At 47.1% G+C, this 26,247-nt stretch overlaps 1 protein-coding gene across 1 annotated transcript in view; it reads right to left on the bottom strand.

Annotated features, from left to right (window-relative positions):
* TRA2B (transformer 2 beta homolog) overlaps nt 1-22,711 on the bottom strand; it is a 33,998-nt gene extending 11,287 nt beyond the window's left edge. Inside the window, exons 1-5 of the mRNA XM_044303955.1 lie at nt 22,578-22,711; nt 4,717-4,862; nt 4,402-4,564; nt 4,119-4,307; nt 3,044-3,159 (exon numbers count right to left, since the gene is read on the bottom strand). Of these exons, the coding sequence (XP_044159890.1) occupies nt 3,044-3,159; nt 4,119-4,307; nt 4,402-4,564; nt 4,717-4,862; nt 22,578-22,613 (650 nt within the window). The 5' untranslated portion in view covers nt 22,614-22,711. The remainder of the gene's footprint in view (nt 1-3,043; nt 3,160-4,118; nt 4,308-4,401; nt 4,565-4,716; nt 4,863-22,577) is intronic.
* Between the last annotated feature and the right edge of the window lie 3,536 nt (nt 22,712-26,247).

The following is a 26,247-nucleotide window of genomic DNA, read 5'->3' as shown; positions in this document are numbered from 1 at the left end:
ATTTAAAGTTTTGCTTTTTTAAATATTTTTTGTAACCATTTTTGAAGCTCGTATTTGAGCCTACAAAATCCATTTTTTTTATTTTGAACAATCAATTATTTTTAAAATGAGTTTATAACTGTCTATTGCTCATTTCTTATGTGTGCCTGCTACCTGGTGGCCAAAATAAGAATTGCAGTTTGAATGCCCAGCCTCTTCTGCGAGGCTGAGCGCATTCAAATCAGTTACTGGCATCCTCACTAGCCACAGGAGGTTGATAACACCCCTGGAAGAGCGAGCTTCCCGGGGTTTGACCATTTAGATGCAGTGATCTGCATTATTGCTGGTTGCGGAAATTAGCCACAGGTCTCTGCTGTTTGAAACAGCACAGACCTGTCAGCCATGACACCTGCTGCACTTCAAGTGGGTGACATGTTTGCCAAAGGGTTAAAATCTTGGAAAACCCCTTTTAAAAACAAAACCTCACAATCACCTCTTTTCTCAAGCACTGGTTCTCAGCAGTGCTTCTGTGGCACTCTCGCAGTTTTCACATGTGAGGTGATGTGCCTGGATTCAGCACATGACCGTATCCTTCACTGATACAGCCATGTTCAGGCATGTCAAACCTGTGGTTTGAAAACAAATAGCAGGCACACCTCAGGCGCATTGGAGAACGGTGCTGAAGATAAAGTATTGCAATACTCAATACCACATGGGAAAAAAAAAAACAAAAAAACAAACAAACACACACGTGTCTTCTGCATTTTATATTTAAAATAGGGAAAGTGGGCGATTTACATTTTTTTTTTTTACTTTATTTAATAACTATTCCTCCCCCCCCCCCCCCTCCCCTTCCCTTAGTGGCTAGAACCTAGGATCTTTTAATCCCTTGTCCTATTCACCCTGATAGAGCTCTATTAGGGTGAATAGGACCTCACTCTCCCTGCTGCCCTGTGTATAGTACACACATCAGCAGGGAGCTTACCATGGCAGGCAGGGCTTCAGTGGTGGCCAATGATTTTAATACACGGGGGGTCCCATGTTAAGTTAGCAGGCTATATAGAGCGGCGGCCCAGGGATCTGCAACGATTAATTGACGTTATCGATTGTAAATCGATAACTGGATTCGTTGTCAACGAATCCAGTTATCGAATAATCGGCCGATTCGTAGATATGCGGGCGGTCAGGCTCTATGCCTGCGGGTCCTTGAACTTTAAATCACCGCATCTTCTTTTACCTTACAATGAAGCTCCAGTAACAGGCAGAGCGGGCAGCAGCATAACATCACTTACTTCATTCATAAAGTAGACGGAGCGGGCACATCATGTGAGTAAGTGACGTTACGCTGCCGCCCGCTCTGCCTGTTACTGGAGCTTCATTGTAAGGTAAAAGAAGATGCAGTGATTTAAAGTAAAAGTTACTGCCAGTTAAGAAATAGTCTACTGCTGTGAGCGGCGGGGCCAGGGCTGTTATGGGGAAGGGGATCTGTGTATGGCACTGCTATGGGGGAGATCTGTGGCTGACACATATAGTGCCACCCACAGATCCCCCCCCCCCATAACAGCGCCACCCACAGATCCCCCCCCCCCCATAACAGCGCCACCCACAGATCCCCCCCCCCCATAACAGCGCCACCCACAGATCCCCCCCCCCCATAACAGCGCCACCCACAGATCCCCCCCCCATAACAGCACCACCCACAGATCCCCCCCCCCCCATAACAGCACCACCCACAGATCCCCCCCCCCCCCATAACAGCACCACCCACAGATCCCCCCCCCCCATAACAGCACCACCCACAGATCCCCCCCCCCCATAACAGCACCACCCACAGATCCCCCCCCCCCCCATAACAGCACCACCCACAGATCCCCACCCCCCCATAACAGCACCACCCACAGATCCCCCCCCCCCAATAACAGCACCACCCACAGATCCCCCCCCCCCATAACAGCACCACCCACAGATCCCCCCCCCATAACAGCACCACCCACAGATCCCCCCCCCCATAACAGCACCACCCACAGATCCCCCCCCCATAACAGCACCACCCACAGATCCCCCCCCCATAACAGCACCACCCACAGATCCCCCCCCCATAACAGCACCACCCACAGATCCCCCCCCCATAACAGCACCACCCACAGACCCCCCCCCCATAACAGCACCACCCACAGATCCCCCCCCCATAACAGCACCACCCACAGATCCCCCCCCCCCATAACAGCACCACCCACAGATGCCCCCCCCCCCATAACAGCACCACCCACAGATCCCCCCCCCCCCCATAACAGCACCACCCACAGATCCCCCCCCATAACAGCACCACCCACAGATCCCCCCCCCCCCGCCATAACAGCGCCATCCACTAAACCCCTCCATAACAGCGCCATCCATAGATCCCCCATTCACAATTTGTTTTAATATGGCCTTTGAACATAATTTTTCAAGTAAAATCATATAAACCCCCTTTTTTTTTGTCATTTTGGTGTTTTTTTTTCCCCCCGATTAAATTGATGAAATCAACAACTAATCGATTATTCAAATAATCGTTAGCTGAAGCCCTACAGGAGACATCAGCTTCTCTCCTGGGCACTCCTTATCCAGGGAGAAGCTGATGTCTCCTCCCCATTGCTCCGATAGTAGTAATTAGTATATGGAGCGGGAGACTAACGGGGGCACAGCAGGCAAATGGAGTGGCGCCCAGGAATAATAGTAGGTGCAGGGAGATCCCTGGGTGCCGCTCAATGTAGCCTGCTAACTTAACATAGTCCAGACCCATGAAAGGTCCTCCCATCATTGGTGGCGCAGTGCGCCCGCCTCTATTGACAACGCGGCGCATGGGGGAGGGAGAGACTTGTTTCCTTCTCCACTGTGCTGCTGAGGGAACATGAGCGCTACTACAGCAGCGTGCTCATTCTGTGATACTAGACTGCACAGCCCAGCATTGGAAAAAAATAAATGGAAACCCTGGTATCAATACCCGCAACAACCCTACATTTAACAGAATGCCTGAAATTAAACTCAAGTTAGGAAGAGAGAACACCATCTAATTTATACTTACTAGGTTGGTCTTCCCATATAAATCCCAGGTGTAGGAGTATGCGGCCTTTTAGTTATTGAGAAATCAACTCTTATCCTCCTTCCATCCAGTTCCATGCCATTGGCACGTTCCTTTGCCTGCAATTAAATCACACGTCTAAGATACCCAGATCAATCTTAGGCCATCTGCACACACTGCTGGATGTGTGTGGGTTCTCTTCAGCAACACAGTACCGCAAAATTTAAGATTATACAAATGTACACTGCAGATGATTATTTTTTCTGTGCAGAAAGTGACCTGCATCTCGGATTTCAAGCTCTGCAGCATGTCAATTAGGTTTGCAGTTTTACCTATGTATATCATCTTTTTGAATGAAAGGGTGAGATCTGTGGCATAAGCACATCTAATCTGCACCAAACTCCAGTTAGAAATTGTCGATTTTGGCGCAGACATGCTGCAAAAACAAATCTGCATGGAAATTTGCAAATCTCACATGGTTCACCCACACTTGTGTGCAGGTAGCCTTAAAGGGAATCAGTAACCTCCAGCAAGCTGTATTTAGCACAACATGCATAAAACACCTGCCATTCACTACACAGCAATAATTTGGACATCAATGTTTAAATTTCATCTCAGGCCATATAAGGTTTCTTTCAGACAAGAGAGCCTCATGCTCTGGACTCGCAGCACAGCACCCGTCCTGAACTTCCAGCACTGCCGGGGTCGCATAGCATTATATTGATTTATAATGCTATGTAACCTTTACAAGTCTGGAAGGTATTGGATAGCACTGACAGTATTATCCAATATATTCCAGACCTCTAAGGGTTACATAGCATCAAACCAACATAAAATTCTATGCGACCCCTGCAGTGCTGTGCTGCAAGTCCAGAGTGTGAGACTTGTCTGAAGGCAGCCTAAAAAGACAGCTCTGTACAGCTCTTTGCACATAAGTGCAAGTCTCCCAAAAATTGAGAAGAGGGAGAAGAAAAAACACACACACAGTGTATGGGGAGGGAGAAAATAGTACAGAAGCACCAATTAGAAAAGATCCATACTTGTTCAGTCATTTCATATAAAGTTATCATATTCTCACCTCCTTAGCATCATCTACATTTTCAAAATAGACAAATGAGAAGCCTCTCGATCGTCTTGATTGCTGATCATACACAATGGAAACATCCGCTATCGGGCCATATTTTGAGAATACTTCTCTTAAGTCACGTTCTGTAGTATAAAGACTTAAGCCAAAAACACCCAAACAACAGTTGGGATCAGGGTTTGCCTAGAAGGTAAAAAAAAAAGTGCTCAACATTCTTCCAGATGCCCATTAAATTGTTAGTGTCCTGAAACAAGTGCAATCTTGAAAAGTAACCTACTCTATTTCCAACATGACGGCGTCGATTTGACATAGGAGAGTGGCTGTGGCTGTGACGCCGCCTATAATCTCTGCTATACGAACGGCTTCTCGATCTTCTATGAGATCTTGAACGTGTACGAGATCTTGTATAGTGACGACGAGAACTTCTCCTTGACCTGGATCTAAGTGACATAGGGGAAAGAGGGTTCAGCAGAGTGACTAATTCCTGCAGCTTTTTTTTTCATCTAGCATAAGAAAACTTTATAACAAATACATTTTTAGCTAATCCATGCACATTAACCCATGACATGCAAACGGCAGTACGAAAACAAACCTCGATTCAGATCTTGACCTAGATTTGGATCTTGAACGTCTTGACCCCTCTTTAGAGCGAGATCGTGCTGGAGAATGATTGGGAGAGTGACTTGCAGACTTGCCCGAGCGCCGTGCACTTCCACTCCTTGAAGCAGATCGAGATTCCTGAATACAAAACAATACATTTACTACAAATAACCCAACATTGAATAGAAGAAAAACTCCTTTGAAGCTGAAGTAGTCTTTACTAGAAGTCGAATGGCATACTTAATGACAACCCCATTTTTTTAACCTAAGCGTTTTACCCTGTATGCTCTCTTTAACAGATAATGCATGCATAGAGTTTATATATACAGGGACACAAACAGACTAGTAATTACTTAGCGTAGAGCTTTATGATCCCAGATTACTTCTTATCTTAACTTCATTTTTATTTCTTTCTTCATTCTTCATTTTCAAATTCTGACTTCTTTTCATCTTCCCCACTTCATACATATTCCTCAAAATTCTACAAGTAGGGCTTCACTTTGACAATTAGCATGCATATTTTTTCATATTTCAGCTTCACTTATTTCTGAGCTTCAAAAAATTCTCATATAATAAACGTGTCAAATGATGACTTCTGTATTTTCCTTCTTCAATATTAACCTTAACAGAAAAAGAACAGGATGGAGTTTAAAATCTTTAGGATCAAAACTCTGACAAACGCTAAGTTAAAAAAATAAAAATATATCAAATATCTGAATGCCTCGAGTTCCCTAAATACTTGCCCAAAAATGTGAAGTCGTAATATTCTACCGGGCCCAAACTGCAGCATGCAGTCAATCTCAGTTACACTATATCATGCAAATTGTGTCAAAGTTCAGATTGGAATGCCTTACATGCTTTAAAATTCCCTTCCTGGACTGAATGCAACTGTTTATTAGAAAAGAAGGCACGTGGATGCCAGTTCTTTCCGAAATAAAATCTGCCGTGTGTGAAGGCAACTTAGGAGTGCTATACTAACAGCTGCCCAAAGTGCCAAACTAGAGGGCTGTAAGAAGCACTTGATGGAGTCTGTCCCACTTGTCCACTCACATTTCTAAGGAGTCATGGGGCATATGTCATGTTCAGAGCTGCCAACTGTCCATGAATATGCGTTTGGCTGTATAGTCTCAATCTTACTGGTACTTTAGGGGGTATTAAAGGGCATCCGTCAGCAGATTTGTATGTAACTGGATGACCTGCTGCATAAGCACTTGGCAGCTGAAGGCATCTGTGTTAGTCCCGTTCATACGTGCCCACATTGCTGTACCCTCTGCACTTCGATTTATAGGGGCCATGCAGTGTAAATGTTATCACACCTGCCTGGGCCAGTCAAGTACAGAGGACATGGCAGCTGCAGAGAGCTAGGCCTCTAGGAGCAATGGGGTGTTGCCATTACAGCTAGAGACTCATTTGCATATACCAAAACATTTTCTCAGCAATACGGGCAAATATGAACCTGGGACCAACACAGAGATGCCTTCAGCTGCCAAGCCCACATGTAACAGGTCAGCCAGTTTCATACAATTCTGCTGACAGGTGCCCTTAAAACCGTTCCCAACCACCTGATGTATGTGTCGGTAGTCGGGACTTTAAAACAGCAGGCACCCGCCTGCTATGAGAGGCCACCATATTTAAATAGGCACCTGGGGCTCATCACAGCAACAGGCGATAACATCGATCAGACTTTTAACCCTTCAGATGCCGTGGTTAAGTGTGACCACAGCATCTAGGAGGTGCAACAACCCGGAAGCTCGAGCTTTCAGGTGTGTTCCAGCTCTCCCCAGCGGAGATCAGGGGAGCCAGAGTGTGTGCGCAGCATCTCCTGTCCTCCTGCTGCACACTAGTTCCTATGGACATCCTGGACTTTTGTGCTGACCATCAGGAAATATAGAGGACCCCTACCCACAAAACGCAATCTGAAACACCATGTTGTAGAGCAGGAGAAGCCGGGCAGATTGACATAAATTAGTTTTTACTGAAGCTTTTCCCATAAAACTATATATCACCTCCTACAAAATCCTGTCTGTACAGGAGGAGTTATCAGTGATTGATGGCATTGTGTATAGATGTGTACATACAGACAGCTTTCAGTCACTGATAACTCTTCCCTGTACCAATTGCTGTTCACAGGAAGTGAAAAAAAATAAAGCAAAGATATGCTTAAAAGGGTTAACTCATCAGGACATACATATACATTAGTTAAGCATGATTTCTTAAAGGAGGACCTTTCACCGATTATTATACTGTGAACTAAGTATACAGACATGTAGAGCTGCGCCCAGGGATCTCCCTGCACTTATTATCATCCCTGGGCACCGCTCAGTTCTCCTGCTATGCCCTCCAGTATCTCCGGCCACTAAGTTATAGTAGGCGGAGTCTGCCCTTGTTCTGCTGTAGCGCTGGCCAATCACATCGCAGAGCTCACAGCCTGGGAAAAAATAACCTCCCAGGCCGTGAGCTCTGCAATTGGCCAGCGCTAGATCAGAACAAGGGCAGACTCCGCCTACCATAACTTAGTGACTGAAATCTCTGCCTACTATAACTTAGTGAGCGGAGATACCGGAGGGCATAGCAGGAGAACGGAGCAGCGCCCAGGGATAATAGTAAGTGCAGCGAGATCCCCGGGCGCCGCTCTCCATGTCTGTATACTTAGTTCACAGTGTAATAATCGGTGAAAGGTCCTCTTTAAAAGAAAAACCATACTTACACCTTTGCATAGTTCTGTTATTCTTGCTTTGTTTACATGCTGTGGGGGCGTGTAACAATGCCCGAGCTCTCCCTCATGAATAATCTGACCTTCCCCACCCTGCAAATACTAACCTAACATACAAACACTGTCAGGCAGAAGATCTGCATTACATACATCACACGCATGTACAGTGCTGCTCACAATTATTCATACCCCTGGCAAATTTTTTCTTGGTTACTTTTATTCAACCAGCAAGTAATTTTTTGATGAGAAATGACATAGGTGTCGCCCAAAAGACAAGACAATGTACAAGAGGCATTATTGTGGGAAAAAATAATAAATTCTCAGCTTTTATTTGCATTTGAGCAAAAAAAATACAAGATATTCCACACTGTGGAAAATCTGAGGACGTGGTCGGAATCCAAAAGTGACAGCTGTGCTGGCCAGGGGTATAGTTAGAGAGGTGAAAAGGAATCCAAGGATCACCACCAAGGCCATCCTGGTGAATCTGGGCTCTGCTGGTGGCAATGTCTCAAGGCAGACAATTCAACGGACACTGCACACTGCTGGGTTCTATTTCTCCAGATAAGGCACACAAAAGCTCTCTTGCCTTTGCAAAAGATCATATGGACAAAGAAGACTTCTGGTCTTCTGTGTTATGGTCAGATGAAACAAATTGAATTGTTTGGTCACCTGAGGGGTTAAAAAATAAAAAATAAAAACACAAAAACAACATCCTAGATCTGAATTAAATATTCTTCTGAAATACTTTTTTCTTTACATAGTTGAATGTGCAGACATCAAAAGGACACAAAAATAAAAAAAAATTGAAATTTAATTTTTCAACCCATGGAGGTCTGGATTTGGAGTCACTCAAAATTAGAGTGGAAAAACACTACAGACTGATCCAACTTTGATGTAATGTCCTTAAAACAAGACAAAATGAGGCTCAGTAGTGTGTGTGGCCTCCACGTGCCTGTATGACCTCCCTACAACTCCTGTGCATGTTCCTGATGAGGTGGCGGACGGTCTCCTGAGTGATCTCCTCCCAGACCTGGACTAAAGCATCTGCCAACTCCTGGACAGTCTGTGGTGCAACATGACGTTGGTGGATAGAGAAAGACATGATGTCCCAGATGTGCTCAATTGGATTCAGGTCTGGGGAACGGGCGGGCCAGTCCATAGCATCAATGTCTTCGTCTTGCAGGAACTGCTGACACTCCAGCCACATTGAGGTCTAGCATTAGGAGGAACCCAGGGCCAACCGCACCAGCATATGGTCTCACAAGGGGTCTGAGGATCTCATCTCGGTACCTAATGGCAGTCAGGCAACCTCTGGCGAGCACATGGAGGGCTGTGCAGCCCTCCAAAGAAATGCCACCCCACACCATTGCTGACCCAAAGCCAAACCGGTCATGCTGGAGGATGTTGCAGGCAGCAGAACGTTCTCCACGGCGTCTCCAGACTCTGTCACGTCTGTCATGTGTTCAGTTTGAACCTGCTTTTTTGCTCTGTGAAGAGCACAGGGCGCCAGTGGCAAATTTGCCAATCTTGGTGTTCTCTGGCAAATGCCAAACGTCCTGCACTGTGTTGGGCTGTTGGGCCCTCAGAGTCTGTTTGACCGTTTGAGCAGACACATGCACATTTGTGGCCTGCTGGAGGTCATTTTGCAGGGCTCTGGCAGTGCTCCTCCTGTTCCTCCTTGCACAAAGGCGGAGGTAGCGGTCCTGATGCTGGGTTGTTGCCCTCCTACGGCCTTCCTCCTGGTAGTGCCTCCATGCTCTGGACACTACGCTGACAGACACAGCAAACCTTCTTGCCACAGCTCGCATTGCTGTGCCATCCTGGATAAGCTGCACTACCTGAGCCACTTGTGTGGGTTCTAGACTGTCTCATGCTACCACACTAGAGTGAAAGCACCGCCAGCATTCAAAAGTGACCAAAACATCAGCCAGGAAGCATAGGAACTGAGAAGTGGTCTGTGGTCACCACCTGCAGAACCACTCTTATTGGGGGTGTCTTGCTAATTGCCTATAATTTCCACCTGTTGTCTATCCCATTTGCACAACAGCATGAGAAATTGATTGTCACTCAGTGTTGCTTCCTAAGTGGACAGTTCGATTTCACAGAAGTGTGATTGACTTGGAGTTACATTCTGTTGTTTAAGTGTTCCCTTTATTTTTTTTGAGCCGTGGATATATTATACACATGCATATAAACACACACCTAAAGAATTATTAGGAACATCTGTTCCATTTCTCATTAATGCAATCATCTAGTCAACCAATCACATGGCAGTTGCTGCAATGCATGTAGGGTTGTGGTCCTGGTCAAGACAATCTCCTGAACTCCAAAGAAAGGTGATTTAAGATGACACTGCTATTGGAGGGGGGAGCGATCTGTGGATGACACTGCTATTGTGCTATGGAGGGGGGAGAATCTGTGGATGACACTGGTCATGGTTTTGGCTCACAATAACTGAAGTGTACACAACCGCTTCAGCCCATCAGTGGCCTAGCCTGGTGCACCACTGAGGCCAGTGCTCAGCTGCAACTGGATAAATAGAGCCTGGCTGGGAGAACCAGAGCTCCCAGGTCCTCAGCTGTGCTTGCTGCAGGGTCCCAGCACAGCCATAGCAGGAAGAGAGGAGCGGCAGCATCCAGAGGAAGAAAGGCAAGTGGATTTATTTTATTTTTGATATATGGCATGGGGATCCTTATTTATATTGGGGCTATTAGCTGAGGTCTGATTAGGGGGTAATTCTGATGGGGGGGGGGGTCAGATCTGAGGTCTAATTAAAAATATTTTTTTCTCATTGTCCTCTAAACTAGGTGCGTCTTACAGGGCAAAAAAATACAGAACCACTTCCTACTGAAGGTGTACTTTCACACTAGCGTTTTTAGTTTCTGGTATTGAGAGCCATTATAGTGGCTCAATACCGGAAGAAAAAAAAAAAGCTTCAGTTTTGTCCCCATTCATTGTCAGTGGGGACAAAACAGAACTGAATGGAATGCACTAAAATTCATTCCGTTCCCATACTGGAGAGCAAACCGCAACATGTATTTTGCTTTGCATCCTGGGATACGGAGCAAGATGGATCTGGCATGACCCCCAATGCAAGTCAACGGAGACGGATTTGTTTACTCTGCCACAATAGAAAATGGATCCATCCTCCATTGACCTTCAATGGAGTTCATGATGGATCTGTCTTAGCTATGTTATAGGAACAATGTCATCTGGAGATATATATTCGTTTTTTAGCTAAATAAAAGCACGGAGAGCTATGGGGAATGTATATTGAAGACGTGCTAGCGACTATCTAGCAGCGCATGTCCGCAGCTCTATACCAAAAATTCAGGTGACAGTGTCCCTTTAAGGATAATACAAATGGATCCGTTAATAACGGATGCAGATTGTTGTATTATCAGTAACGGAAGAGTTTTTGCTGAACCCTGCCGGATCCAGCAAAAACACTAGTGTGAAAGTAGCCTTATTCAATTTAAAACAGTTACTACACCAGCTAGGTATACAGACATTGTTACAATCTGCTGGTTTCTGAGCCAGTAAAAGGATAACTGACCAGAGAATGCAGGAAAAATTGTATCAATAGAAATACAATTTACTTTAGATCTATACAGTTTAAAATGGGAAAACAGGCTTACCAGACTTTTAGTTTACGCTGATGGGGCTACATGTAAAACAAGGAAACCCTTACCTTTCTTTTAAATATCCCACCACTCCAGTCTCCACTGTTACCAATGCAGTCAAGTGACTTGTACCTCTGCAGATGGTCATGCAGTTTTACTGGGTGGCACACCAAAGCACCTGCACAACATTAGAACAACACTAAACCTAGAAATTAAAATATGCCCAGGCCCCTTGTATGGATTATACTTAACTCCCTGGCACCTGCATCGCTCCGGATCCCTGTGCAGCCCCCTTGAGGCTGGTCACCATCATGGCCTGCTATTGGCTGCTCACCCTGTCTCCGGATGGTTTGATCTTTCTTTCACCCCCTATATTCAATCTCTCTCCCGCTCATGCCACCTGCACCTCAAAAACCATCTAGCATCCACCCCTTTCTCACTATGGAAACAACAAAACCCATTTCTTGCCCTGATCCACTCCAACCTTGAATACTGCAACTCGCTATTAATTGGCCTCCCCCTTAGGCCGAATGCACACGGCCGTGAGCGGTCCGTGGAACCGCGGCCTGGATTCCTTTTGAGAGCAAGAGCGCACGGAGTCATTGGTTGCTATGACACCGTGCGCTCCCTGCTGCCGCCACAGTACAGTAACACTGGTATAGATCATACCAGTGAGTTACTGTATTGCGGCAGCAGGGAGCGCATGGCGTCATAGCAACCAATGACGCAGCGCGCTCCTGCTCTCAGGAGGAATCCAGGCCGCGGTTCCACGGACCGCTCACGGTCGTGAACAACGGCCGTGTGCATTCGACCTTACCAGACTCTCCCCTCTCCAATCTATTCTTAATGCAGCAGCCATGGTCACCTATCTGTCCAACCGCTACTCTGATGCCTCCGCCTTGTGTCAGTCATTGCACTGGCTACTCATACACTATAGAATCCAATTCAAACTGCTCGTCCTCACCCACAAAGCCCTCCACCACCCTAGATAGCTTTGTACCACCCTACCCGTGCTCTCCGTTCAGCCAATGACTTACGACTGACTTTCACAAAAATGCAAACCTCTATCGCACTGTTTTAAAGGGAATCTGTCACCTGCTTTTACCATTTAAAAACAAAAAAAACATCTTTTCAGGATGGCCTATCACCTCCCTTGACCTAACCTCCCCATAGCCCATTTATCATTCCCTGAAGCTGAGCCTCCACTGCACCCAGATGCACTTCATATATTGGCTGCTGACCGGCTCATGTGGCTTTATATCTGCTCCCCTATTCTCCCAAGATGGCTGGACCATCGTACATAACAAGCACGTCTACCTTTTGTCTCACCCCTCTCCCCTCAGAATGTATTCCCTTGCGAGCGGGGCCTTCATTCCTCTTGTTGTAATAATCAACTTGTCGGCTGGTATCTTATTTATGACTGTTTGTACATTAACCTCTGAATTGTAAGGCGCTGCAGAATATGTTGGCGCTATATAAATAAAGATTATTATCCAAGTACTGCGGAGATGTAATGGTTGCCAAGAAGGTAAGTATAATCCATACAAGGGGCCGTTCATATCTTAGATATTGGATAACCCCTTTAATGCTACACAGAAGAAATAGTTGTCCCCACTGTCAGTCTTCATAATCCTGAAAAACAGTCATGTAGAAATACTGCACAGGACACAAGGGGTTAAATAGCATGCTAATCTTTGGCTTCTGGCTGAGGGGGCAAGGCACTGCAAAAATGGAAGGGTCCAGTGCAGAGCACAGCAGGGAGGCTCTTGTCTTAGGGCTTTATTACACTTTAAGCTATCTGGCTCTCCCCTAAAAACCTCGCCGATTACCAGTTCATTGGGCAACTACAATTTTAAAGCATGCTTAAGATAAAATATTAATGGTTTCCAGCAGCAGATCCTGTTGTCTAATCACAATCTGCTACCGGCAAATAACGAATCAGAATGGATACAAGCAATGGCATTAGTGATCACCCTTCCCTTTTGACAATCGCTTGCAAAATCTTTTAATGTAATACAGCCCTTAGGCTAGTTTCAGACACTTGGCTTGTCCATATGCCTGCACTGGCATAAGATGCACCTGATTAATGAAGAGGCAGATGCCTGTTAATTCGTTACTCTGTGCCATGTCAGCTTCAGACTTCAGCTGCAACTTCTGCCAGTTACAGTAAATGCAGCAGGTGGCATGAAGCCCCACCCTGTTAGCAGCACTTCAGAAAAGTGGCGAGAGAATGTCAGTCACACATTGTGGTTCCCTTTAGTGGCATGAAGTACTTGATAAACATCCACCACTCTGGAAGGAACACTGCTCATCTAAACAGGATGTTGCGAATGCCTCCCTGACCATCAGTCTGCCGAGCCGTAGTCACAGTGACGCCACTAAGGGCTCTTGCACACACTTTTTTTGCGTTCCATGTACTTACTGTATTTTGATTCTGCATATGGTCTGTATACAGAACCATATAATTTCAATGGGTCCAAAAAAGATGCGGACGGCACTCTGTGTGCTGTCCGCATCCGTTGATCCGTTCCGTGACCCCGCAATGAGACATGTCCTATTCTTGCCCGTTTTGCGGACAATAATAGGCATCTCTATAATGGGCCTCCTCTTCCGTAAATTGCGGAAGGCACACGGGCGGCATCACTTTTTTGAAGATCCGCAAAAAACGGCATGGTCATGTGCATGAGCCCTAATTCAGTAAATTCACATCATAAAATTGTAATGCTGCAAGTCCACTTCAGATGAGCAGTGTTTATCCGGGAAATGGGGCGTTTGCCAGGGTGGACGCACTCATCTGAAAGTGGCCCTATAGTCAGACACCAGATAGAGACTAGCAATGTGCATGGCCAGCTTTATGACGGCAGGATTCCTATTACGCTCTGACTCTAGACCCAATAGGTGTAAAAACATTGTGGGCCTTAAGCGACAACCCATCTGCATTCCATGGATTACAGATGGGGGATGGCAGTGCCTTTGTCAAACTTCTTAAATGCTATAGGGCAGATATACACAACAAAACAGCTTTTTGCGAGTTCAGACATGGGGTGGTTGGTCTTATGAGCGGCTGACAGCCATTGCCATATACAGCTCAACTCAAACATGCATACACAAAGCTAAAGGGGTTCTCCGGATTCAAGGCTGAACCAGATATAAGCTCTACTTTATTCTGTCACTATATACGAGTGGCGCATCAGAGCATTTCCTTGCTTCAATACTCCCCCTTGCCTTGTGCAGCGCAAGGCCTGTTTACTGCCAGTGTCATCCCTGGCTTCTCCTCACTATGTGCCCAGTGACTTCACCGCCACAAATAGGCTTTATCAGGATATAAAGTGAATTGGGATAAGTCTGAACTTCTCCCCCTGATGGAGAGTCAGCTATTAGACCACTTGGCCTCACTGACTATTCGCTATCTGGGTATTAGTATCAGTGCAGATTTGACTAGATATAACCTCTTGAATATAACCCCTATGATCAATAAGGTGAATGGAAAGATCTGAACTTGGCAGAAGTTGCCCCTGTCACGGGCAGAAAGGATAGCATTGGTTAGGATGGTGGTCCTCCCTTTTGCCCTATACCCATTGATAGCATGTCCGATATGGATTGACTATTCCTTTTTTTGGGCTGCTAGATAAACTGCTGAACGAACTAATTTGGGGAAGGGTTAGGATTAAGCAAAAATATCTCTGTCTCTCAGAGAGGGATGGTGCCCCCGCCCCCCCCCATCCCTGCAGGGATACTACATTGCAGGCCAGATAAGGTGGTGGGTTGGACGGACCACCAGTCCGCAACGCTGCTGAATATCCTGTCAAGGGACCATACGGAGACATTCTCTATTTTTGAGACTGGGCATCCAGGAAAAAACTGTTTAATCAGTGACACGTTAGATAGGGTTTGTAATAAAATTACAAAGATATTGGGTGTAAGCAGCCCTACACTTTTTACTCCACTTTGGCATAATTACAATTTAAAAGAGGTCAGGTTAATTGAAGATTATCAGTATTGGAATTCACGTGGTATTAATCGTTTAAACCATATAACGTCACATGGAAGTATTATCCCTTTTGATGAATTGATAAAGGGTATAAATGTCACTTTTTTAGATCGATATGCACAAATTAGACATGCATACACGAACACTCAGAATAAAGATTCTCTGATCACTAGGGCAAACCCCTTTTTGGATTATTGCTTCAAATTTAGGGATACACAACTCACTCTTTCACAAATATAATCGTAGATTCCGGGACTGCTTAGGAGAAACAATAACATTTAAAAGCGAGGGAGGATGGGAGGTCGATCTTGGTGTAGGAAATACTATTGATTGGGATATAGTATATCGAAATATAAAAAAAACAAAAAAAAACATCAATATCCCAAAAATATAGATTAATCCAGTTTAGGATTGTACATCGCCTGTATTACTCCCCTGCCTTCCTCGCCAAAATATACAGAGAAAGAAGGGATACGTGTTGGAAGTGCTCGGCTGAAAACGCTGGTCTCGTTCACCTGTTATGGGATTGCCCAGAAATAAATGGATATTGGACCAGAATATATGAAGAAATGTACAGTAGATATAAGATTAAACTGAATCGCTGTTTTAATCAAGCAATATTAGGTCTTTTCTCCCATGTGGATTTAATGCCCTATCAGACCAAAAACTGTTTGGAGAGTTTTATGGTTGCAAAGTCCTTGATTCTTAGGTACTGGGGCACTAAAAATAGCCCTACTTACTCCGAGTGGAGGGCTCGGATAGATACCATTGAGGCTTATAGAAGAATGTTAAAAAAAAAAATAATATTAAAAAAGGGCAGGTCTTCTATACTTTTTCCTTTTTTCGCTCCAAAGAGCCTGGCTGTTTGTAGTACTGATTACAAGTGTTGATAGGAGACGGTTGGATCCCGCAGCAGTGAATCAAGGGGTGGGGGAGTGGGAATAATGGGGTTAATTATGTGGATTGATATATGACTATTCGCTATTTTTAAAGTATGTGTAATGGAATTAATATTTTTTTGCTCAGAAAAACAATAAAGAATTGAAAAAAAAATAAATAAAAATATAGCACTACCTGGGCTGTTTCGGAGGTGGGTACAATGCAAAGTACCTGCCTCTAAAACTGTCTCTGGCAGCACTATAGACTACCTTATCTGTGCAAGTGACATTACATCACCAATGCAGCACAGGATCTACCAGGCAGGTACTTACCACTATTACAGGCTAATCCTGAAGGCTGCCCAGTGTCCACCTAAAACCAAACATCCCCTTTAAAGGGAGCCTTTCACCTAAAATCACCATTCTACAGGGTGGGCCATTTACATGGATACACCTTAATAAAATGGGAATGGTTGGTGATATATGCGAGAGGGGAACTTTTCAAGATGGGTGGTGACCATGGCGGCCATTTTGAATCCAACTTTTGTTTTTTCAATAGGAAGAGGGTCATGCGACACAAACTTATTGGGAATTTCACAAGAAAAACAATGGTGTGCTTGGTTTTAACCTAACTTTATTCTTTCATGAGTTATTTAGTTTCTGACCACTTCTAAAATGTATTCAATGTGCTGCCCATTGTGTTGGATTGTCAATGCAACCCTCTTCTCCCACTCTTCACACACTGATAGCAACACCGCAGGAGAAATGCTAGCACAGGCTTCCAGTATCCGTAGTTTTAGGTGCTGCCCATCTCGTATCTTCACAGCATATGCTGTGCAGCACCTGAAACTACGGATACTGGAAGCCTGTGCTAGCATTTCTCCTGCGGTGTTGCTATCAGTGGGAGAAGAGGGTTGCATTGACAATCCAACACAATGGGCAGCACATTGAACACATTTTATAAGTGGTCAAAAACAGATAAATAACTCATGAAAGAATAAAGTTACGTTAAAACCAAGCACACCGTTGTTTTTCTTGTGAAATTCCCAATAGGTTTGATGTGTCACATGAGCCTCTTCCTATTGAAAAAAAAGTTGGATTCAAAATGGCCACCATGGTCACCACCCATCTTGAAAAGTCCCCCCCCCCCCTCACATATACTAATGTGCCACAAACAGGAAGTTAATATCGCCAACCATTCCCATTTTATTAAGGTGTATCCATATAAATGGCCCACCCTGTAGAACACCAACATCAGGATCTCCATTACATTCCCCTCATTAGAATGCTACCTTCCATATTGCTATCCATTGCCGATTTTCTCAGAAAAACACTTATTCAATATATTAATTCACTTCTATAGGTGCCCTGGGGCGGCACTCGTGCAGCCGGTGCCCAAGCCCCTTGGTGCTTTTCATACAAAACCCCTCCCCTTTCACCCCTCTCACCCACCCTAGGTTCTTCTGATTACGTCCTCCTCTTAATGAGAAATCCAATGACAGTGCCGTTCAACAGATTGGCCGCGCCTGCGCACTTCATTCTCCATTATGGCCAGAGGCACAAGAGTGTTTAATACATCTGGATGTAGCTGGCCTTGTGCCTCTGCCTGTAATGGGGAATGAAGTGCGCAGGCACGGCCAATCTGTTGAATGGGGCTCAATTTCTCAATAGGAGGAGGACGTAATCAGATTGCCCGAGTTATGAAAATAACTGTATATATAGCACTGTAAATCTGATGGGCGGCACTATATAACTGAGCTCAGCAAGTGTTAGGTAAAAAAAATATAAAAAATTTCCTCATTTCCCTGGTTCTCTTCTAGCTTTGTTCAGGCTACTTTCACACTTGCGTTCGGGGCTCCGCTTGCGAGTTCCATTTGAAGGCTCTCACAAGCGGCCCCGAACGCATCCGTACTGCCCTAATGCATTCTGAGTGGATGCGGATCCGCTCAGAATGCATCAGTCTGGCACCGTTTGACCTCCGTTCCGCTGAGCAGGCGGACACCCGAACGCTGCTTGAAGCGCTCGGGTGTCCGCCTGGCCGTGCGGAGCCAAACGGATCCGTCCAGACTTACAATGTAAGTCAATGGGGACGGATCCGTTTGAAGTTGACAATATGGTGCAATTTCAAACGGATCCGTCCCCCATTGACTTTTAATGCAAAGTCTGGACGGATCCGTCTGACTAACTTTCAGACTTAGAATTTTTTCTGAAAGATAATGCAGGCGGATCCGTTCTGAACGGATCCCATCGTCTGCATTATAGGAGCGGATTTGTCTGTGCAGACACCAGACTGATCCGCTCCGAACGCAAGTGTGAAAGTAGCCTTACCTGCAGTAACAACAGTACTATTATATAGGTTTAGTCTTCCTGATATGTGCAATTACTTTGATCCTTTATACCATTTCCAGTCTTCATTATTGTTTTGGGATTTGAATTTTTCCACAAAGCACTTTATATTGAATGAATTATGAGTACACACTGTGGGTGACAGACTTGACTATTGTAAATCTAGACTCTATATATGGGACTTTTCACTACATGACCATTCTCCTCCTCATATGCGCCTGCCGTTGCTGATTTTAGATGACTCATTTTGTTATTAAATTAATAAAGATATTGCTACCCAGTACCCATTTATGAATCATTGTGGGGGTTTGGTTCTCTGGCGTTTTTCACCATCACACATGGCAAGGACATTTTGGTTTAGATTTTTACACTGCTAGGTGGAGGATTCCACCTAGCAGTGTTCCCTGTGACATCGGCTCTGTTGGGGGGAGGAAGGGGCTTTAGCAATTTAAGTCACCGGATCTCCAGAAAAAGCCTTTGCAAGCAGAGCATAGGACAATAAAATGCTCCGATGCTCATATCAGGGGGCTGCCCGGAAAATTAATCTGGACAACCCCTTTAAAGGGGGTTGTCATTAGGAACATTATTAAACTGCCTGACTTTACACATATGCTAATGTCAGCTGAAGCTAGCAGTTTTTGTCCCGCCTTTCTATGGGGCAATTGCTGCTGCTCCTAAATGCTGTTCTCTGGCCACACCCTCATGTTGATTGACAGGGCCAGGCAGCATTCATGTGATCCAGGAGAGAATGGAGCCTCTAGGAGTAGCGGCAACGCCCCCATTGCTCCTAGAGGCTCATTTTTTATTTGTTTTTTTAAACACAAAAACGGAGGTGCCTAGAAAGAAGGGAGAAAGACTGTTAGATTAGCACATATGTAAAGTCAGTCAGTTTAATAACAAAGCCCTGTAACTTGCAAATGTGGAAATAGCCGCTACAGAATTGTGCACGTATTTGGCAGACTTACCCGCATCTGCCACTTTACACCTGGGTTCTGGCCTTAAATATAGATGATACTTACCTGATCCCCACACAGCCACATCTCCCCATCATGGCCTGCTATTGGCTGCCTTCGGTGCCAGATGTTCTGATCTCCCCATCACACTAATCAAAACATCCAAAAACGAGGGTAGCTATTAGCAGGCCATGATGGGGGTGAGCATTGCGGGTGACTATAGGGAGGCTTACCCCTGTTGCAGCATCCAGCAACGAGGGCAGCTATTAGCAGGCCATGATGGGGGGTGAGCATTGCGGGTGACTGTAGGGAGGCTTACCCCTGTTGCAGCATCCAGCAACGAGGGCAGCTATTAGCAGGCCATGATGGGGGGTGAGCATTGCGGGTGACTGTAGGGAGGCTTACCCCTGTTGCAGCATCCAGCAACGAGGGCAGCTATTAGCAGGCCATGATGGGGGGTGAGCATTGCGGGTGACTGTAGGGAGGCTTATCCCTGTTGCAGCATCCAGCAACGAGGGCAGCTATTAGCAGGCCATGATGGGGGTGAGCATTGCGGGTGACTGTAGGGAGGCTTACCCCTGTTGCAGCATCCAGCAACGAGGGCAGCTATTAGCAGGCCATGATGGGGGTGAGCATTGCGGGTGACTGTAGGGAGGCTTATCCCTGTTGCAGCATCCAGCAACGAGGGCAGCTATCAGCAGGCCATGATGGGGGTGAGCATTGCGGGTGACTGTAGGGAGGCTTATCCCTGTTGCAGCATCCAGCAACGAGGGCAGCTATTAGCAGGCCATGATGGGGGGTGAGCATTGCGGGTGACTGTAGGGAGGCTTACCCCTGTTGCAGCATCCAGCAACGAGGGCAGCTATTAGCAGGCCATGATGGGGGGTGAGCATTGCGGGTGACTGTAGGGAGGCTTACCCCTGTTGCAGCATCCAGCAACGAGGGCAGCTATTAGCAGGCCATGATGGGGGGTGAGCATTGCGGGTGACTGTAGGGAGGCTTACCCCTGTTGCAGCATCCAGCAACGAGGGCAGCTATTAGCAGGCCATGATGGGGGTGAGCATTGCGGGTGACTGTAGGGAGGCTTACCCCTGTTGCAGCATCCAGCAACGAGGGCAGCCATCAGCAGGCCATGATGGGGGTGAGCATTGCGGGTGACTGTAGGGAGGCTTACCCCTGTTGCAGCATCCAGCAACGAGGGCAGCTATCAGCAGGCCATGATGGGGGTGAGCATTGCGGGTGACTGTAGGGAGGCTTACCCCTGTTGCAGCATCCAGCAACGAGGGCAGCTATTAGCAGGCCATGATGGGGGTGAGCATTGCGGGTGACTGTAGGGAGGCTTATCCCTGTTGCAGCATCCAGCAACGAGGGCAGCTATCAGCAGGCCATGATGGGGGTGAGCATTGCGGGTGACTGTAGGGAGGCTTATCCCTGTTGCAGCATCCAGCAACGAGGGCAGCTATTAGCAGGCCATGATGGGGGGTGAGCATTGCGGGTGACTGTAGGGAGGCTTACCCCTGTTGCAGCATCCAGCAACGAGGGCAGCTATTAGCAGGCCATGATGGGGGGTGAGCATTGCGGGTGACTGTAGGGAGGCTTACCCCTGTTGCAGCATCCAGCAACGAGGGCAGCTATTAGCAGGCCATGATGGGGGGTGAGCATTGCGGGTGACTGTAGGGAGGCTTACCCCTGTTGCAGCATCCAGCAACGAGGGCAGCTATTAGCAGGCCATGATGGGGGTGAGCATTGCGGGTGACTGTAGGGAGGCTTACCCCTGTTGCAGCATCCAGCAACGAGGGCAGCTATCAGCAGGCCATGATGGGGGTGAGCATTGCGGGTGACTGTAGGGAGGCTTACCCCTGTTGCAGCATCCAGCAACGAGGGCAGCTATTAGCAGGCCATGATGGGGGTGAGCATTGCGGGTGACTGTAGGGAGGCTTATCCCTGTTGCAGCATCCAGCAACGAGGGCAGCTATCAGCAGGCCATGATGGGGGTGAGCATTGCGGGTGACTGTAGGGAGGCTTATCCCTGTTGCAGCATCCAGCAACGAGGGCAGCTATTAGCAGGCCATGATGGGGGGTGAGCATTGCGGGTGACTGTAGGGAGGCTTACCCCTGTTGCAGCATCCAGCAACGAGGGCAGCTATTAGCAGGCCATGATGGGGGGTGAGCATTGCGGGTGACTGTAGGGAGGCTTACCCCTGTTGCAGCATCCAGCAACGAGGGCAGCTATTAGCAGGCCATGATGGGGGGTGAGCATTGCGGGTGACTGTAGGGAGGCTTACCCCTGTTGCAGCATCCAGCAACGAGGGCAGCTATTAGCAGGCCATGATGGGGGTGAGCATTGCGGGTGACTGTAGGGAGGCTTACCCCTGTTGCAGCATCCAGCAACGAGGGCAGCTATCAGCAGGCCATGATGGGGGTGAGCATTGCGGGTGACTGTAGGGAGGCTTACCCCTGTTGCAGCATCCAGCAACGAGGGCAGCTATCAGCAGGCCATGATGGGGGTGAGCATTGCGGGTGACTGTAGGGAGGCTTACCCCTGTTGCAGCATCCAGCAACGAGGGCAGCTATCAGCAGGCCATGATGGGGGTGAGCATTGCGGGTGACTGTAGGGAGGCTTACCCCTGTTGCAGCCTGCTATTGGCTGCTCCCCACCAGTATGTTTTGATCCACACAACAGGTGGCATTCGTGCAGGGATGCAACGCAGGGTAGGTATCATTACATATAAGGGGTCTGGGTGGGCGCGTTATAAGGGTTGTGGGTTCTTCATGTGTAAAGGGAGATGCCCACCCCTCAACCTATTGTGTCCTATAATTATGGGAAAGATCTGTAAAACAGAATACAGAGAGAAGCTGAACTGGAGGCGTTTAACCTCACAACAAACACCGCACATAACGCTACAGGAGTCCGATTGGGGGGGGGTATCAAAATCCCGCTATGGAGAGAAAGTTCTAGATTAACCCCGGTATCCATGCCTCGGGAGTCTAAATTCACACTGAAACCATAGTCTACCAAAGCAAAAGAAACAGAAGCAGGCTTCCTCCGGCCGTGCACAAGGTCACCGCATTGCTCAGCGCGAAGCCATTTTACACGGGAGCTTACTAAGCTCACAAAATGGCGTCCGACTCTCCGGCGCCAACAAGCTCGCAGCGCCAGTACGCGTTCACCATCCTGCACGGATATTGGTGCATTACTTCGATTTATAGAAAGTGTCTACATTATCATTGTCTTAGATAAACTGATGGAAGCCAAAGATGGAAAAACACACACACACTGGCGGCTACACAAGTAACGCCAAGCACGCAAATCATCGCACAATACATCTCAATATACATTACTACTGACCCGATCGCCGAAATTCTGCTCCCCGCTATCACTCATGTTGGCTGCTCAAGCTCCGTCGTTACCACAAGCTCCTCAGGATTCAGGAAATGAGAGCGGTGAAAGACAGTCCCACAATTATGGTGGCGCAATGCGCACGCGCCGCCCCTCCTCCTGCTGTGGGCGTGGCTTGGGCGGTGTCTGCGCTTTGTCACCAGAGACCCGCAGGACAAGTGGTCGCCAATATCCTGACAATATGTGCTGTTTACGTTTAATTATGATTACTACTATAGGTTACATCCAAATAAAAAAAAAAAAAAAGCATTTGAGGCCTGGTGTAAAGTACATGACAGCCTGAGAGTGCTAGCTGTGATATCAAGGAATACCTTATTGCAGGGATCACCACTCCCAGCATGCAAACTTGGCTGTTCTGGTAAGGGTACTTTCACACTTGCGTTTTTCTTTTCCGGCATAGCGTTCCGTCACAGGGGCTCTATACCAGAAAAGAACTGATCAGGCATATCCCCATGCATTCTGAATGGAGAGCAATCCGTTCAGGATGCATCAGGATGTCTTCAGTTCAGTCATTTTGACTGATCAGGCAAAAGAGAAAACCGCAGCATGCTACGGTTTTATCTCCGGCCAAAAAAACTGAAGACTTGCCGGAACGCTGGATCCGGCATTTTTTCCCATAGGGATGTATTAGTGCCGGATCCGGCATTCAGAATACCGGAATGCCGGATCAGTCGTTCCGTTATGCGCATGCGCAGACTGAAAAAAAGGTGAAAAAAATAAATGCCGGATCCGTTTTGCCGGATGACACCGGAACGAAAGATCCGGCATTTCAATGCATTTTTTCGACTGATCAGGCATTTTGATCAGTCTTACTAATGCCATCAGTTAGCATACATTTTGCCTGATCCGGCAGGCAGTTCCGGCGACGAAACTGCTTGCCGGATCTCTCTGCCGCAAGTGTGAAAGTAGCCTAACTCCCACAGTAGTAAAAGGAGGATTCTGGGAGTTGTAGTTTCAGAACAGCTGGAGGTTGCTGATCCCTGCCTTATTGCAAGGTTGTCCATGCAACCCCCTCCCATATCCAGATAGAAATAGGACCTTCTCTGCCTTGTGTGGTTTATACCAAATAAGAAAGAACTACCGTATTTTTCGCTCCATAAGACGCATTTTTCCCCCCAAAAAAATCGGGGGGAAATGCCCCTGCGTCTTATGGGGCGAATGCTGACAATTTAACATCGCTGGATGCGATGTAGAGTGAGCGGGGGCCGGGGGAGGGACTGGGAGGAGGAGCTGGGGGCCAGGAATAACCGCTCCGGTATACTAATATTAAATGTCTTATTCAATTAAAATGTATTAGATATGCCCCCTCACTCCTATATTGCTAATCGTACCTTAAATCCTATTCCTAGGTGCTGTAATGCAGGCCGGGCGGGCGGCAACGTAACTCCTTGATGTCACGTGCCTGCGCCGCCTACTTTATGAATGAAGCAGGCGGCGCAGGCAAGTGACGTCAGTGAGTGACGCGCCGGCCGCCCGGCCTGCATTACAGAACCTAGGAATAGGATGTAAGGTACTATTAGGAATTTAGGAGTGAGGGGGCATATCTAATGCAATTTAATTGAATAAGACATTCAATATTAGTATACTGGGGGCGGCAGAGGCGGGGGCGGCGGCGGGGGGGGGGCGGGTGTTTGATCGAGCTGATCCGTGGATGGCACAGTTAAGGGGGGGGTCTGTGGATGCCACCGTTATGGGCTGGGGGGCTGTGGATGCCACTGTTATGGGCTGGGGGGCTGTGGATGGCACTGTTATGGGGTGGGGGGTCTGTGGATGGCACATATATAACAGTGCCATCCACAGATCCCCCCTGTAACAGTGCCACCCACAGATCCCCCCTGTAACAGTGCCATCCACAGATCCCCCCTGTAACAGTGCCATCCACAGATCCCCCCCCCCGTAAAACAGTGCCATCCACAGATCCCCCCCCTGTAACAGTGCCATCCACAGATCCCCCCCCCCCGTAACAGTGTGTCAGTCATCCACAGATCCCCCCCATAACAGTGTCCGTCATCCACAGATCCCCCCATAACAGTGTCCGTCATCCACAGATCCCCCCCATAACAGTGTCCGTCATCCACAGATCCCCCCATAATAGTGTCCGTCATCCACAGATCCCCCCCATAACAGTGTCCGTCATCCACAGATCCCCCCACAACAGTGTCCGTCATCCACAGATCTCCCCCATAACAGTGTCCGTCATCCACAGATCCCCCCCATAACAGTGTCCGTCATCCTCAGATCCCCCCATAACAGTGTCCGTCATCCACAGATCCCCCCATAACAGTGTCTGTCATCCACAGATCCCCCATAACAGTGTCCTTCACAGATCCCCAGTAATAGTGCCACCCACAGACCACCATTAGTTCCAAACCCACCAAAAGCACACCTTTTGGTTAAAAATAAATTTTTTCTTATTTTCCTCCCCAAAAACCTAGGTGCGTCTTATGGGCCGGTGCGTCCTATAGGGCGAAAAATACGGTACTTACCTGTTACAGGAGATGCAGGAAATGCAGTCACATAGAGTTGTTCCTGTGTTATGGCTCATACACACAAACATATTTTTTGTCCATGTCCATTGTGTGGTTTTTTGTGTGTCCCATATTCACTTCAATTGGGCCACAAAAACAATGGAAATTACTCCCTGTGCATTCCGTGTCCACGTGGCTGTTTCGCAAAAAAATAGAACATGTCCCATTATTGTTCCGCATTACAGACAAGGATCGGACAGATTGGCTATAGATAAATACCATAAATTTCCCGGTGGGCCAATGGCCCATGGGCCCACCCAAGTCCTCATCTCTGCCACTGACCAGGTTCATCTTGAGCGCTTAACAGTAATTAACACTGTGAGAATCGGGTCCTCATGTACCAGGCCAGCGACAGCACATGCCCTATTGAATTCAACTGCTGTGGCCTGCACCTCAACTCCTAAGCCCCTGCTCCATAGACAAGAAGCAAGACAAAAGATGGTAGACACTGATGGTCACCACAGAGGGCCAGATTTTGGTGCAGTATATTGTGCTACACTGTGTTATTTGGTTTTGCTGGGATGGTATTTTGCACTTTGGCATTTTTGACCCCGCCTACTTGTGTTGCCCCACCTTCTGTTAATTTGGACCTGCCTACAAAATGGGGCAACTTTTATTTATTTATTTATTTCTAGGGCCACTTTAAGTTCCCAGTCCGCTCCTGGATAGGACTGGTCTATTATGGGCAGTGTGTTGATAGAGGTATCCAGATATCAAAATTGTTGTTAGGAGTATGCACCCCTCCCTCTACATTCCTGTAGTAGGTCATTTCCTCGTCCGTGTCCCCCCTCCCAAAGCCAAGTCAGAACTCTGTGGCCATAAAATCAGTAAGACAGAACCACTTCACAGAGACTCCTATCATAAAACCTGAAGATCGCGTTAGGGTCCTACACAAATTTTTCATAGACCAGAACCGATAGAGGGGTCACGAAAAGGCCAGCGTCCTCTCCAGCCGAGGTCACACATAAAACCCCTATCTTGTGATATACATCAAAGAAATACATGGCGTAATCCATATTTGGAATGATAGATAAAAGGTCACAGAGGCTCAACTGTCCGCAATACATGGGTTGGTGCTCTCTCCAAATGGC

The sequence above is a fragment of the Bufo gargarizans genome, chromosome 8, assembly GCF_014858855.1.
Source record: "Bufo gargarizans isolate SCDJY-AF-19 chromosome 8, ASM1485885v1, whole genome shotgun sequence".
Lineage (NCBI taxonomy): Eukaryota > Metazoa > Chordata > Amphibia > Anura > Bufonidae > Bufo > Bufo gargarizans.
Note: the sequence above shows the minus strand (reverse complement) of the source record. Positions and strands in the feature narration are given on the sequence as shown.